General features: G+C 47.3%; 1 protein-coding gene, 1 long non-coding RNA gene and 1 other non-coding gene across 7 annotated transcripts in view; 1 reads left to right on the top strand and 2 right to left on the bottom strand.

The window, feature by feature from the left end:
- The window catches only part of IKZF4 (IKAROS family zinc finger 4), a 34,606-nt gene that overhangs the window by 17,748 nt on the left and 2,158 nt on the right, over positions 1-14,700 (bottom strand). Inside the window, exons 2-3 of one of the 5 annotated variants that reach the window (XM_074402735.1) lie at positions 12,695-12,772; positions 4,744-4,795 (exon numbers count right to left, since the gene is read on the bottom strand). In XM_074402735.1, the coding sequence (XP_074258836.1) occupies positions 4,744-4,783 (40 nt within the window). In that variant the 5' untranslated portion in view covers positions 4,784-4,795; positions 12,695-12,772. Of the gene's footprint in view, positions 1-2,433; positions 3,296-4,743; positions 6,738-12,694; positions 12,773-14,700 lie in introns of those variants that run through there. The other 4 variants (XM_039472084.2, XM_039472082.2, XM_074402736.1 and 1 more) reach the window with 4 other exon arrangements.
- Positions 48-14,138, top strand: LOC141585126 (uncharacterized). Its single transcript, XR_012518453.1, has 3 exons — positions 48-99; positions 12,097-12,336; positions 14,055-14,138. It is a non-coding gene; the product is annotated as an uncharacterized LOC141585126 (long non-coding RNA).
- LOC120365251 (U4 spliceosomal RNA) lies at positions 7,198-7,338 on the bottom strand. The gene has a single exon (XR_005580254.2). It is a non-coding gene; the product is annotated as a U4 spliceosomal RNA (small nuclear RNA).

The following is a 14,700-nucleotide window of genomic DNA, read 5'->3' as shown; positions in this document are numbered from 1 at the left end:
TGAGCCCAGCCACTCACCTTCCAGGAAGCGTGGATTCCTGGAAGTGAGGGGAACCGCCGTCATTTCGCAGGCAGCAGCAGCAGCAGCAGCAGCAGCACGGTGAGCAGAGGCCCACGGCTGCAGCCAGCAAGAGCAGCTCAGCCCAGGGTGTATGTGTGTTGAGTGTGTGAGTGTGTGAGAGTGAGTGTGTGTGTGTGTGTGTGTATGTGAGAGAGAGAGAGAGAGAGAAAGAGAGAGGGAGAGAGGCACAGAGAGAGGGAGAGGGAGAGGGGAGAGCACGCTTGGATGTGCTTGGGGAGGGGGCTGGAGAGAATGTATATGTGTGTATGGTGGGGGAGATGCTAGGCTACAGCATCCCTTTTCCAAGACATTGAAGGGAATAGGGGGTGGGTGTGTGCACAGGGAGGGAAAGGCAGATGCCGTTGCCCTCGTGCCCAGCAGACAAAGAGGAACTGCACAACAAATGCCTGAGAGAGGCAAGACTGTGTGCAAGAGAGAGAGTGAGAGAGAGAGAGAGAGAGGAGAGAGAGAGAGATGGATGGGCCTGTGGGTGGGAGGGAGAAAAGGGGGGCCCCAGGGAAGGTCCAATCCTGTGCCAGCTGGGGAAGCCAAGGCCCCAGAGGTCATGGGGCCCAGGACACGGACAGCTTCAAGGCTCTCAGATTGGGCAGAAAGCCCCTCCCCCACCAAACTCTTTCCCTCCTCCTCCAGGAGGAAGGTTGCTCTCTAGATCTGGGGACTGACAGCCCCCTCCTTTCCAGCAGCGAGAGGGCCCAGCACAGTCTGGTGTCAGGCTAGCGTTGCTCTAGGGCCCTGAGACCTTTCAGATCTGAGGCAAAAAGGCTCCCCACCTCCCCTCCCTCCTGTGCCCCTGGGGCCCCAGCAGCCGAAAGCCCTGGATGAATCCACCCTCTATCAGGACAAGGCCTCTGCTCCCTTCCCTTTCAGAGGAGCTGCTCACTGACAAACTGACCTACTTTGGAAGACTACATTTTCTGATTCCAAGAATTTGGGGGTGGGCGGGGCTCTGAAACTTTGGGCTGCCTACCCCTGAATCCCTTTCTACTAAAGTTCTCTTAAGCATTTCATAGTCTCGGAAAACTCACTGCTCAGTCGATCAATGGCATCAGCCGGGTTTGAGCAACTCTGTTTTGCTTGAAACATAGGGAAACGGAGGGGTGGTTATCTGTGCCATGAAATAGACTCCTGCCTATCTCCCCTTTTTCCCTGCTCCTGAAGGGAATAATCTGCACCTTTAAAAGGAGAAAAAGGGAGAAAAGATGGATTTTCTGGATCAGGTTCTGGAGGAATTCAAATCTCTTGGAAGAGCAAGAGAGATACCCTTTTCATCAAGTGGCCAGATGCGGGGAGGTCACCTGGTGTGGAGCAGAAGAGCTGTGATGGCCTGTGGAGGCCCGCAGTGTGCTTCAGGGGAGCTGCGTGCTGCAGCCTTTCCCTCTGCTTCCATATGACTCTTCCAGGAGAGAGGGGTCAGTCATGAGGGCAGCTATGCCCAGTCCTAAGAGGGGTACTTTTCAGAGCTAATGGCAGCCCTATCTTGACTTTCCCCTTTCCCTTTTTTTTTTTTGAGACGGAGTTTCGCTCTTGTTACCCAGGCTGGAGTGCAATGGCGCGATCTCGGCTCACCGCAACCTCCGCCTCCTGGGCTCAGGCAATTCTCCTGCCTCAGCCTCCTGAGTAGCTGGGATTACAGGCACGCGCCACCACGCCCAGCTAGTTTTTTTGTATTTTTAGTAGAGACGGGGTTTCACCATGTTGACCAGGATGGTCTCGATCTTTCGACCTCGTGATCCACCCGCCTCGGCCTCCCAAAGTGCTGGGATTACAGGCTTGAGCCACCGTGCCCGGCCTCCCCTTTCCCTTTCTAAGGTAGCTGCTGACATCTAGAATTCTCAGAGTGCAGATGCGGAGTTCCTGGCCTCCACTTCCATTCAAAAACCATCCTGTGCAGAGGCCACTTCTTATCTAGGAAATGCCAATCTGCTGAAAGCAGGGAAAGCTTGGTTTCATAGCACAGTGAAGCAAATCACCTCAGAATTTTTCCACCAGCATCCAATATTCTCCATGAACAGGTCTGAAAAGAGCTCCACGGGATTTGTAGTTTCTTATTTGCCTGCTTTATGGCAGGGACTGGATTTTATCCATCTGAGTGTTCCCCAGCACTAAACAGGGTCCCGAGTGTACTTGTTGCTCAGTGGTGGTTTTCTGAATAGGCTTAACTAAGGAGGAGGTAGGAGGACTGGCTCGCTCCTCACAAGGACCATGACTTTTGTTCTAATAAATTCTCTTCTAATTAAATGAGTCTACCTGATCCCTGTCATTCTGTCAAGCATGTAGCAGGTATTGAATGCCTTTACCCATTCCAACTCCTTCCCTCCTTAAACAAGAAAGGGGTCAGAGTCAACATCTTACCTTACATTACCCGGGTGTTGCCAATGACTCTCATATGTGTTTCTGACCCATCTTGCTATCTCCTTTAGTGCATGTCAATAATTCCTTCATTGGTCCTACTTTAGAGTAAAAAATAAGCTATAGGTCATTTCCACAATGGTGCTTGGGTTTCTGATAGGAATACTCATCACATCAAAACCCAATTTTGGTTTCTTTTTTTTTTTTTTTTTTTTTTTTGAGACGGAGTCTTGCTCTGTCACCCAGGCTGGAGTGCAGTGGTGCAATTTCGGCTTGCTGAAACCTTTACCTCCTGGGTTCAAGTGATTCTCCTGCCTTAGCCTCCTGAGTAGCTGGGACTATAGACGTGTGCCACCACACCTGGCTAATTTTTTATATTTTAGTCGAGACGGGGTTTTACTGTGTTAGTCAGATGGTCTTGATCTCTTGACCTCGTGATCTGCCCGCCTTGGCCTCCCAAAGTGCTGGGATTACAGGTGTGAGCCACCACGGCCCAGCATTTTTTTTTTTTTTTTTTAAGACAGAGTCTGGCTCTGTCACCCAGGCTGGAGTGCAGTGGTGTGATGTCGGCTTAGCATCCTAAGTAGCTGGGATTACAGGCACACCCCACCATGCCCAGCTAATTTTTATATTTTTAGAAGAGACGGGATTTCACCATGTTGCCCATGCTGGTCTTGAACTCCTGACCTCAGGTGATCTGCCTGTCTCCTAAAGTGCTGGTATTATAGGTGTGAGCCACTGCACCCAGCCTTGAGTACATTATTTTATTTTATTTTATTTTATTTTTTTGAAACGGAGTTTCGCTCTTGTTACCCAGGCTGGAGTGCAATGGCACGATCTTGGCTCACTGCAACCTCCGCCTCCTGGGTTCAGGCAATTCTCCTGCCTCAGCCTCCTGAGTAGCTGGGATTACAGGCACGTGCCACCATGCCCAGCTAATTTTTTGTATTTTTAGTAGAGACGGGGTTTCACCATGTTGACCAGGATGGTCTCGATCTCTCGACCTCGTGATCCACCCGCCTCGGCCTCCCAAAGTGCTGGGATTACAGGCTTGAGCCACCGCGCCCGGCCCGAGTACATTATTTTAAAATGGAGACATTTCATGTAAAAATTTGGATTTCTGTCCGGGTGCGGTGGCTCGTACCTGTGATCCCAGCACTTTAGGAGGCCAAGATGGTGAAACCCTGTCTCTACTAAAAATATAAAAATTAGCTGGGCATGGTAATGGGTGCCTGTAATCTCAGTTACTCAGGAGGCTGAGGCAGGAGAATCACTAGAACCCGGTAGGTAGAGGTTGCAGTGAGCCAAGATCATGCCACTGCACTCTAGCCTGGGCAACAGAGCAAGATTCCATCTCAAAAAAAAAAAAAAAAAAAATCTGTACAAGTGCCTCATGAATATCTTCTCCCTCCCCCCAAAAATTGAATTTCTGATTTTTCTTAAAAATTTAGAAATTTTGGGCTGGGCGCGGTGGCTCAAGCCTGTAATCCCAGCACTTTGGGAGGCCGAGGCAGGTGGATCACGAGGTCAAGAGATCGAGACCATCCTGGTCAACATGGTGAAACCCCGTCTCTACTAAAAATACAAAAAATTAGCTGGGCATGGTGGCGTGTGCCTGTAATCCCAGCTACTCAGGAGGCTGAGGCAGGAGAATTGCCTGAACCCAGGAGGCGGAGGTTGCGGTGAGCCGAGATCGTGCCATTGCACTCCAGCCTGGGTTAACAAGAGCAAAACTCCGTCTCAAAAAAAAAAAAAAAAATTTAGAAATTTTGGCCACATTAGATACACATTCCTGCATGACAAGAACTGGTGAAACTGAAAGCTGCTGTCCCTTTAAGTGGGACATGTGTTCTTCACTTCATGACAGCCCCCACTATTCTTTTCTGCTTACTATCCTAACCTTACATCACTCATTCACATGCCCACCTGACCCTTGCAGGCCTTTGAGGTCTAAAACCTTGTGCCACTCTATCTGGATAGAACAGAATTTCATGTCTGGCTGGTGACTTCAGAGCATAGGAGAAGGAACCATATTTTCTTTCCATAGATTTGCTTCAAATCATTCTTCTAATGATGCCCACTCATATTCCCCTCCTATTCCTTCCTCTATCCCCTAAGAAGTCTGGAAAAGAGAATTACTATTTAGGGAATGTAAAATCACCAAAATAAATGCACACTATCAAGTGCCACCAAGCATGAGTGTTAGCTGTGTGACTAGGACATTTAGAGGCCATGTGCCTAGGCTGAAGGCTCTCTTCTCTACTGGAGAGTGTCTGCTTCTGACCCCTAACAAACAGAACACAGAAGGCATACCAGACATATAGGAGCGGCCATTGCAGTCTTCTATGTCCATTTTAAAGAGATTCTGCTGAAAGAGAAAATAGCTGCTATTAGAAGATAAATCTTGGAAGGGAGGAGGCTTTTCTTTAACTTCTTGAGTTAGCAAGAAACTGAAAGGAGTACTTAAGCATGGTCTGATACTATCTTAAAGAAAAAAACCTTAGCCAGGCACTGTGGCTCAATGCCTAGTGCTTTGGGAAGAAGGTGGGAGGATCACTTGAGCCCAGGAGTTTGAGACCAGTCTAGGCAATATAGGGAGATCCCATCTCTATAAAAAAATAAATTAGCCACGCATGGTAACATGTGCCTGTAGTCCCAGCTATTCAGGAGGCTAAGGTGGGAGGATCACTTTGAGCCGAGGTTGAGGCTGCAGTGAGCTGTGATCTCACCACTGCACTCCAAAGAAGAAGAAGAAGAAGAAAAACCTTACGCTTTGTCCTGGTGAAAGACAATGTACCCTGATTTATAAACCCCAATATTTCCTCCAATTTACAACTTCTGCTGGCTCCCCAGCCTCTGAGGTGAAAACACTATCTTAATCCAGAGTGGTCCTGGATTTTGAGATTAGACCGTTGTATGTAGATGGAGTTAAGGTGGTAGGTGACAGGTTATTCCTCAGCCCTGAGGAGGCAAAACAGCCCCTTAGAGGCTTTATACCTCAGTTAAAAGATGGGTTAGTAATAAGAAGAAGCTGGGTTCAATCATTCAAGGGATTCTGTCTTGGATGTGTGGTGTGAGGGAGGGTGACAGGAAAAGTAGAAGATGGAGGAGAGCAGCCCACTCAGGGTTCAGTGATAAGTCCTCTACTGAAGGTGTAATAAACAAATTAAACTTGTAAGTGGTTATCCCCACCCTCTCATCAATTACTCTGCACTGCTTATTTTAAAAAAGGAAGTGGGGAGGGTGAATTTAAAATGAAGGTTAGTCTATTTGAGGGAAGGCAAGCAGTAACTGGCAGTAGAGTATTGAACAATCAGGAACTGAGAACACTTAAAAGTGATAATTTGTTGCAACGAATTATCTCTTTAGGAGCCTGTGAGAGGAGAGAAAAAAAAAATTGGATCTGGTAGAAATGTACATACACGTAAAATCGTAAAATCGGGGCCAGTGTGGTGGCTAATGCCTGTAATCTCAGCACTTTGGGAGGCTGAGGAGGGTGGATCATTTGAAATCAGGAGTTTAAGACCAGGCTGCCCAGCATGGTGAAACCCCATCTCCACTAAAAATACAAAAATTAGCTGGGCAGTAGTGGCATGTGCCTGTAATCCCAGGTACTTGGGAGGCTGAGGCAGGAGAATCTCTTGAGCCTGGGAGGTGGAGGTTGCAGTGAGCCAAGATCCTGCCACTGCACTCCAGTCTGGGCGATGAGTGAGACCTGCTCCCCCACCTAAAAAAAAATTGCTTTCCCCACTCATCTGACGAAAACTAAATGCCCTGAGGTAGAAGCAAGAATCGGACAAGGGAACTGTCTGAGCTGCTGTGGGGATTCTTGGCCTTTTTGAAGGATCTCACTGAGGCAAATGGATAAAAATTTGGTTTGCTCCTAATGCTATATTGAGAGAGGTGGGGGTGGGGGTGAGGGGTGCAGGAAGGCACACAGAGGAAGTATCTGTTTTCCTGCCCCCTCCCCCAATTGTTGTCTGGAGTTGAGAGACTCCTTTAAAAGGCTCACGAGCCGGGCGTGCGGTGGCTCAAGCTTGTAATCCCAGCACTTTGGGAGGCCGAGGCGGGTGGATCACAAGGTCGAGAGATCGAGACCATCCTGGTCAACATGGTGAAACCCCGTCTCTACTATAAATACAAAAAATTAGCTGGGCATGGTGGTACGTGCCTGTAATCCCAGCTACTCAGGAGGCTGAGGCAGGAGAATTGCCTGAACCCAGGAGGCGGAGGTTGCGGTGAGCCGAGATCGCGCCATTGCACTCCAGCCTGGGTAACAAGGGCGAAACTCTGTCTTAAAAAAAAAAAAAAAAAAAAAAAAAAAAAGGCTCATGAGATAACCTGACACATGGGCTTACCTTCACTTGACAAAACAATTCTCTCTTACATTTTGTCATAGATTTCTAGTATCAACCCTATTTCTCTAGGAAGCCAGGGTGTGGAGAAAAAAATTACCTAACTTTATTAACTCCTCTTTTCTTGACATCCTTCCTGGGATGGACTGAACTTTGGGACTGCACAACCAGAACAAGCCACAGTGATAAGTGGTTCCTTGAAGGGTCCCTTAGGAACAATGATTAGAAGAGCCCAAGTCCATAGTAGTTAGAGAACTCACACTCTCTGGAACTAGCCACAAAACTTGAGATAGAGATCAAAAGATAAAGGAGGGCAGTCTGGTATTCAGGGGCCCTTTCATTTCCAAATCATTAGATTCATAATTGCCCTTTAGGGTTTTTCTGTTTTCTTTTTTCTTTTTTTAAAATTGTATCTCTGTAGAGACTATAAAAAATTGCCAATGCCAACTATATTGCAAGTTGCCATGGTGGGGTATTGGGAAAAGTTTTCAATTAGCAGTAATCGAGCCTCGGATAAATCTCATTGGCTATGATACTGCCACTGTGCAAAGCTGCGGTTTTTCAAAATGAATGCAAAGCCCAGGCTGGGTGAGGTGGCTCATGCCTGTAATCCCAGCTCATTGGGAGGCCAAGGCAGGCAGATCACGAGGTCAGGATTTCGAGACCATCCTGGCCAACATGGTGAAATTCCATCTCTACTAAAAATACAAAAAAATTAGCTGGGCATGGTGATGCACACCTATAATCCCAGCCACTCGGGAGGCTGAGGCAGGAAAATCACTTGAACCGGGGAGGTAGAGGTTACAGTGAGCAGAGATCATGCCACTGCACCCCAGCGTGGGCAACAAAGGGAGACTCCATCTCAAAAAAAGAAGAAAAGAATGCAAAGTTCAAAGTGTCACTTGAAACCTTCCTCACACACCTCCCCATGCAGGAGAGGCAAGAGTGAGAAGGATTTTCTCGTTTTCTGTTTAGAGAAACTGAGGCTCAGAGCAGTTCCCTTACTTGTCCCAGAGTTCATGGTGAGAACAAAAGAACAAGAACACAAGTTGCCTGCCTCTCTGAGGTGTCCTCTTTCCATTAAACCTTTCAAAACCCAGGCTACTCAAGGCCTTCATAGATCTTCTTGCTTTTCCCTTTTTTTTTTTTTTTTTTGAGATGGAGCCTCGATCTGTTGCCCAGGCTGGAGTGCAGTGACATGATTCTGACTCCTGGGTTCAAGCCATTCTCCTGCCTCAGCCTCCCAAGTAGCTGGGACTACAGGCATGTACCACCACGCCTGGCTAATTCTTTTCCCTGGTGCTAATATCAGATAAGGCATTTTTTCCTTTGTTATGATCCCTGTGGGTAAAAAGGAAGAACAGGCCGGGTGCGGTGGCTCAAGCCTGTAATCCCAGCACTTTGGGAGGCCGAGGCGGGTGGATCACAAGGTCAAGAGATCAAGACCATCCTGGTCAACATGGTGAAACCCCGTCTCTACTAAAAATACAAAAAATTAGCTGGGCATGGTGGCGCGTGCCTGTAATCCTAGCTACGCAGGAGGCTGAGGCAGGAGAATTGCCTGAACCCGAGAGGCGGAGGTTGCGGTGAGCCAAGATCGCGCCATTGCACTCCAGCCTGGGTAACAAGAGTGAAACTCCATCTCAAAAAAAAAAAAAAAAAAAAAAAGAACAAGTTGAGCTGGCTCTGAGGAAGCAATATGCTCATATTACCGTGTGTGCGTGTGCGTACGCGTGCGTGTGCATGTGTGCGTGTGTGTGTACAGCATGCCTAATGCCTGTGCGAATGCAGGGCTAGACGAGCATTAGGTGGGCAGAACAGGTGAAGCATAGCGTTCAGCTAGCACTGGCTCAAGAATTGTATCTCATTCTTGGACTTCTGCCCAAATGGCCCCAAAACTATTTCCAGAAGAGTCAGGAGTTGTTTTCTGAGTTGGACTTTCCAACAGCAAACTGAGCTCTCCTGCTTAATTGCTCTTAACAGGTGCTCTTTGACACATCTTGTGCAAAATCATAGCTGCCTCCAGCTGGGTGTTTGTTTCTTTTCTTTTCTTTTTTTTTTTTTTTTTGAGACGGAGTTTCGCCCTTGTTACCCAGGCTGGAGTGCAATGGCACGATCTCGGCTCACCGCAACCTCCGCCTCCTGGGCTCAGGCAATTCTCCTGCCTCAGCCTCCTGAGTAGCTGGGATTACAGGCACGTGCCACCATGCCCAGCTAATTTTTTGCACTTTTAGTAGAGACGGGGTTTCACCATGTTGACTAGGATGGTCTCGATCTCTCGACCTCGTGATCCACCCGCCTTGGCTTCCCAAAGTGCTGGGATTACAGGCTTGAGCCACCGCGCCCGGCTCTTTCTTTCTTTTTTTTTGAGACGGTCTCGCTCTGTTGCTCAGGCTGGAGTGCAGTGGTACAATCTTGTCTCACTGCAAACTCTACCTCCCGGTTCAAATGATTCTCGTGCCTCAGCCTCCTGAGTAGCTGGGATTATGGGCGTGCACCACCATGCCTGGGTAATTTTTGTACTTTTAGTAAAGACAGGGTTTTGCTATGTTGGCCAAGTTGGTCTTGAACTCCTGACCTCAGGTGATCTGCCTGCCTTGGCCTCCCGAAGTACTGGGATTACAGGCATGAGCCACCGCCCAACTCTCTAGCTGGTTTTTTTTTCTTTTCTTTTCTTTTTTTTTTTGAGATGGAGTTTCACTCTTTTTACCCGGGCTGGAGTGCAATGGCGCGATCTCGGCTCACCGCAGCCTCCACTTCCTGGGTTCAGGCAATTCTCCTGCCTCAGCCTCCTGAGTAGCTGGGACTACAGGCACGCACCACCATGCCCAGCTAATTTTTTTTTGTATTTTTAGTAGAGATCGGGTTTCACCACGTTGACCAGGATGGTCTCGATCTGTTGACCTCGTGATCCACCCGCCTTGGCCTCCCAAAGTGCTGGGATTACAAGTGTGAGCCACCGCGCCCAGCCTCTAGCTGGTTTTAATGCCAAGCTGGTAATCCTGGAAGTGAGAGGGGATTGGATTGACACTCTGCGGTTCTCACTCCTGGTTTTCTGCGAACCAGGAGCAAATCAGTAGATGTACTTTTTACTCTTTCCTCAAGTCGCCCTGCAGCACATCCTGTCCAGCCTTCCCACTCTCCACTCTCAAAGCACCTCCTCCCCTGCCTAATCAGGCAGGCAGATCTTGAGTGTCCTTAGAGGAACTAGGTCGAATTAGGCAGTGCCAATTGGAGACACATTGCAGGAGGGGGAGGTATAAGGAGAGGGAAGTTAGTTACATCAGACAGTTTTGGATCAAAGATCTTGGAAGGAAATTGGCTTTAAAGCAACATTAACTGTCGGCTGTGGGCAGTGGCTCACACCTGTAATCTCAGCACTTTGGGAAGCTGAGGTGGGCAGATAATTTGAGGTCAGGAGTTTGAGACCAGCTTGGCCAATACGGTAAAATCCCATCTCTACTAAAATTATGAAAATTAGCAGGGCGTGGTGGTACGTTCCTGTAGACCCAGCTGCTTGGGAGGCTGAGCCATGAGAATCATTTGAACTCTGGAGGCAGAGGTTGCAGTGAGCTGAGACCGCGCCATTGTACTCCAGCCTGGGTGACAGAGTGAGACTCTGTCACAAAATAAATAAAGCAACATAACCATCACTCAGTGATGGGGGGTAGGCACATATGTACTGTAAATTCAAGTCTGAGCCAAACACAAAGCAACTAGAAACAATCAGTCTTCCAATTCAAAAGGAATATCTCTGAAGAGGGAGGGAAGGTTAGTCATTGTAACCTCTGGAGACACAGATTTTCTTCCTTGTTCTTATTTATTTATTATATTTACTAGAGATGGGATCTCACTATGTTGTCTGGGCTGGAGTGCAGTGGCTGTTCACAGGCACAGTCATAGCACACTATACCCTCAAACTCCTGGCCTCAAGCAATGCTCCTTCCTCAGCCTCATGAGTAGTTGGGACTACAGGTGCATGTGCCACTGTGCCCAGCTGTTCCCTATTTGTTTGAATCTACTTGGCATGAACAAGAGTTCTCCATGGCCCTGGCTTTCTCCCAACAACATGTGAATGGGAATGGGCATCATTTCTAGACAGAAGATTTCCCACCAGACTCCCAGACAGGCAGCAGTGAGGACCAATCCAGTGTCTGATTTCCAAGAGGAGGTCAGGCATCAGCTACCATCTGCCTTTCCCCAGAAACATTCTCATGGCTCTAAGTATTGGTGACAAAAATGTCAGAAAGTCAAGTTTTCTCTATGTGGTGGCTCTGAACGCCTGAAATAAAATGGACATCACAGTTAATGGAAACTCGTCAAATACCAAGAATCCGCCGGGCGCGGTGGCTCAAGCCTGTAATCCCAGCACTTTGGGAGGCCGAGGCAGGTGGATCACGAGATCAAGAGATCGAGACCATCCTGGTCAACATAGTGAAACCCCGTCTCTACTAAAAATACAAAAAAAAATTAGCTGGGCATGGTGGCACATGCCTGTAATCCTAGCTATTCAGGAGGCTGAGGCAGGAGAATTGCCTGAGCCCAGGAGGCGGAGGTTGTGGTGAGCCGAGATCACGCCATTGCACTCCAGCCTGGGTAACAAGAGCGAAACTCCGTCTCAAAAAAAACAAAAACAAAAACAAAAAAAACAAAACAAAACAAGAATCCTGTTTAATACAGAGACACTTCAAAATTGGAATTTAGGCTTGGCATGGTGGCACATGCCTGTAATCCCAGGACTTTGGGAAGCCAAGGCAGGAGGACTGCTTGAGGCCAGGAGTTCAAGGCCAACCTGGGTAACAGAGAGACCCTAAAAAAAAGTCATTTAATACATGCTTATTGTGGCCTAGGGGTAAAAGGTCATAAGAAGAATGGAAAGAGGGAGAAGGTGGAGAGAGCGGCAAGGATTCCTACCATGTTTTTTTTATTTTTTTATTTTTATTTATTTTTTTTTGAGACGGAGTTTCGCCCTTGTTACCCAGGCTGGAGTGCAATGGCACGATCTCGGCTCACCGTAACCTCCGCCTCCTGGGGTCAGGCAATTCTCCTGCCTCAGCCTCCTGAGTAGCTGGGATTACAGGCATGCACCACCATGCCCAGCTAATTTTTTATATTTCTGGTAGAGACGGGGTTTCACCATGTTGACCAGGATGGTCTCGATCTCTCGACCTCGTGATCCACCCGCCTCGGCCTCCCAAAGTGCTGGGATTACAGGCTTGAGCCACCGCGCCCGGCGCCCTACCATGTTTTTAGTTATTGTTTCTAAACTATAACAGGGAGAAGTGGAAAAATTTTCTCCATTTTCCCTTAGGACTTGGGTTCTGAGGTGGAGACCAGTGGTTCTTAACAAGACAGAACTTCCCCTGTGCCTTGGGTGTGAGCCATCCATGTACTACAAGTAGAGCAAACCCACAGCGTCATCCTCTACTGTCTGTGCCTTCCTGAACTGAATGAAATCTGAGCAAAAACATGTTGGAGTTGAATAGCTGGCTCTGCTCTCCATCAAAGCTTTGCCTAATTGAGGAGGAGGAAAAGGCAAAGAGGCCAGAAGGTATGGAATTAGGCCTTGTCTGCAAGCCCCTTAAATGACCTAGACATTGAGCAATTTGCAACTCTGCAATAATCTTTAGGGTCAACCTAGTGTGCTCTGAAGGAAACCCACCAACCTTAGCTTAGCTCATATGCCTGTCTTTACAGTGGAAAGGTCTGACCTGTTTGTCACCAGGCTGTAGATGGTAACCTTCTGTCTACATATAATACAGTTGAAGATTGTTCAGCTTCATTATCCAAGTGCTTGGGGAGCAGTGCAGAGGGGATAAATTCCCAGGTCATCCTAGGAATGGCCAGTCTCTAAAATAAAAAGGGGTATGAACTGAAAACACAGCACCTGGGCAGTGGGAAAATATCACCTCATTTTCTCCTTTTAGATCTCAGATGGATGCATCTTTTCTCTTGTTCTTTGTGCTTCTCTGTCCTCCCCATGTAGACTGCAGAAGAGAGAGAAGGCTAAGGTTTACGAGTGGGAGAAGAAATAATCCTATCCTTTTTGTGTCTCATTTCAGGACATAAGGAACCAAGGAAAAGGGCCAAATACTTTACATCACTAGATATGATACAATGGAGATGATACTTTTTGGGGTTTTTGGGTATTCCCCCAAGTATTGCCCTCTGTTTATAGAAAGGCCCCATGAAGTCACTGCTGTATGTTCAGAGAAGGGTGGAGAAAGTAGAGCAGGGAAATTCAATTTGAGTTTTATAATGATCAGTTTTAAAGCCAAAGATGCCTTAAACAGGGTTACCTCTCTCCAGTGAAGTTTGAAATTACAGAGAAGTCTCAGCTACTCTGACTAGGGTACAGTAGCAAGAAAATGTAAAAGAGACAGGAACAGGCCGGGCGTGGTGGCTCACGCCTGTAATCCAAGCACTTTGGAGGCCAAGGCAGGCGGATCACCTGAGGTCGGGAGTTCAAGACCAGCCTGACCAACATGGTGAAACCCCGTATTTAAAAAAAAAAAAAAAAAAAAAAGACAGGAACAATCGCCTTTGATTGCAGTTGTGGCCCAAAGTCCCTAATATATGCTGATCAAAAAAAGCTCACTGTTTCTTGGGCCAGAAAGATGTTTTCAGCCTCCTCTGCTAACAGTCTTGCTCTCATAATCCAATTTGGTAAGCCTCTCTTCTTCATGTGGAGGGTCTGGGGCACAGGTACTCCAGGACCTGTGGAATCCTGGAGCTGAAATGGAGTTGAGAGATGATCTACAATCTCCTGGTTTCTAACAGAAGAAACTAAGCCTAGAGTCACCCATCTGGTTAACAACAGAATTAGGACATGCAGAGCCCAGGTTACCATTGGAGGGTTCTTTCCACTGGAACACTATATTAAATCTTGCCCCAGTTGGAAGATTTGGGCCACCGTGCTTGCCTTCTTTCTTGGGTTATTAAATGAACAGTTTTTTGGGTCTGCGTCTTGGTGACCTAAATCCTTGAACTGGAAACACAGGCTTATGGATGGGAGGATAAATAATCCTCTTCCTCTTATGTCTCTTTTCAGAGATATTGGACCTGAGGAAAACACCAAACTAGACAGTCATTAAGTCTCTTTAAGGTAGAAACAGGGTCTCTTAGTTTGAGGACTACCACAGCATATGTATTGCATCAGAGCCTGCAATGTGGATCCTACCCCCACGTGGACCAGGTCATTCATATCAGCACTACCCTTTCTTAGATGCTTTTGTCTGATAAACTTTGAACTTATCTCTCTGTTTCCAGAACAGAGTTCATAACTCTTCTAAGAAGAGGAAGCAAATCAAAGCTTGGAATTCAAAGCTTTCTCCAGCAGAGTCAACAGACCAATAAAGAAAGGGAGTCCCTCTGCCTGTGGCATTGTCCACACTCACAGGGTCCCACTTTTATTTGTTCCTACAGAGTAAAATGAAGCTAGAAATACCTATCTTTCTTTTTCTTTGGCGTGTGTGTGTGTGTGTGTGTGTGTGTGTGTGTGTAGAGAGAGAGAGAGAGAGAAAGAGAGATGGTCAGCTGGGGAAAAAATAATTCCTTTGTGGATGATACTGGTGTGTGTGTGTTGTGAGAGGGCAGGGTGAAAGGTGGGATAACTTTCTCCCATGCTGGGAAGTTCAAGCTGCAGGTTTCAAACTAAGAGGACATAAAGAGACTTTCAGTTGCATTTTCACTGGAAAAAAGTCAGGACTTATTTCTGAGCCAAGTCCTGAAATATGCCTTACCCTTAACCTACTCAGAGGAAGGGGATTGCCCAGAAGCTACAATTCAGCTAACTAACTGCACTCAGTGGGCAACAAAGACATTATATTTTGTGTTTGAGACATCAACTTCCATTGACAAGGGCAAGGTATAATTCTGAAGCTGCCGAAATGAGAGCAGCTCGCACCACCCTGAA

This window comes from Saimiri boliviensis, chromosome 7 (genome assembly GCF_048565385.1).
Source record: "Saimiri boliviensis isolate mSaiBol1 chromosome 7, mSaiBol1.pri, whole genome shotgun sequence".
Taxonomy (NCBI): Eukaryota; Metazoa; Chordata; class Mammalia; order Primates; family Cebidae; genus Saimiri; species Saimiri boliviensis.
Note: the sequence above shows the minus strand (reverse complement) of the source record. Positions and strands in the feature narration are given on the sequence as shown.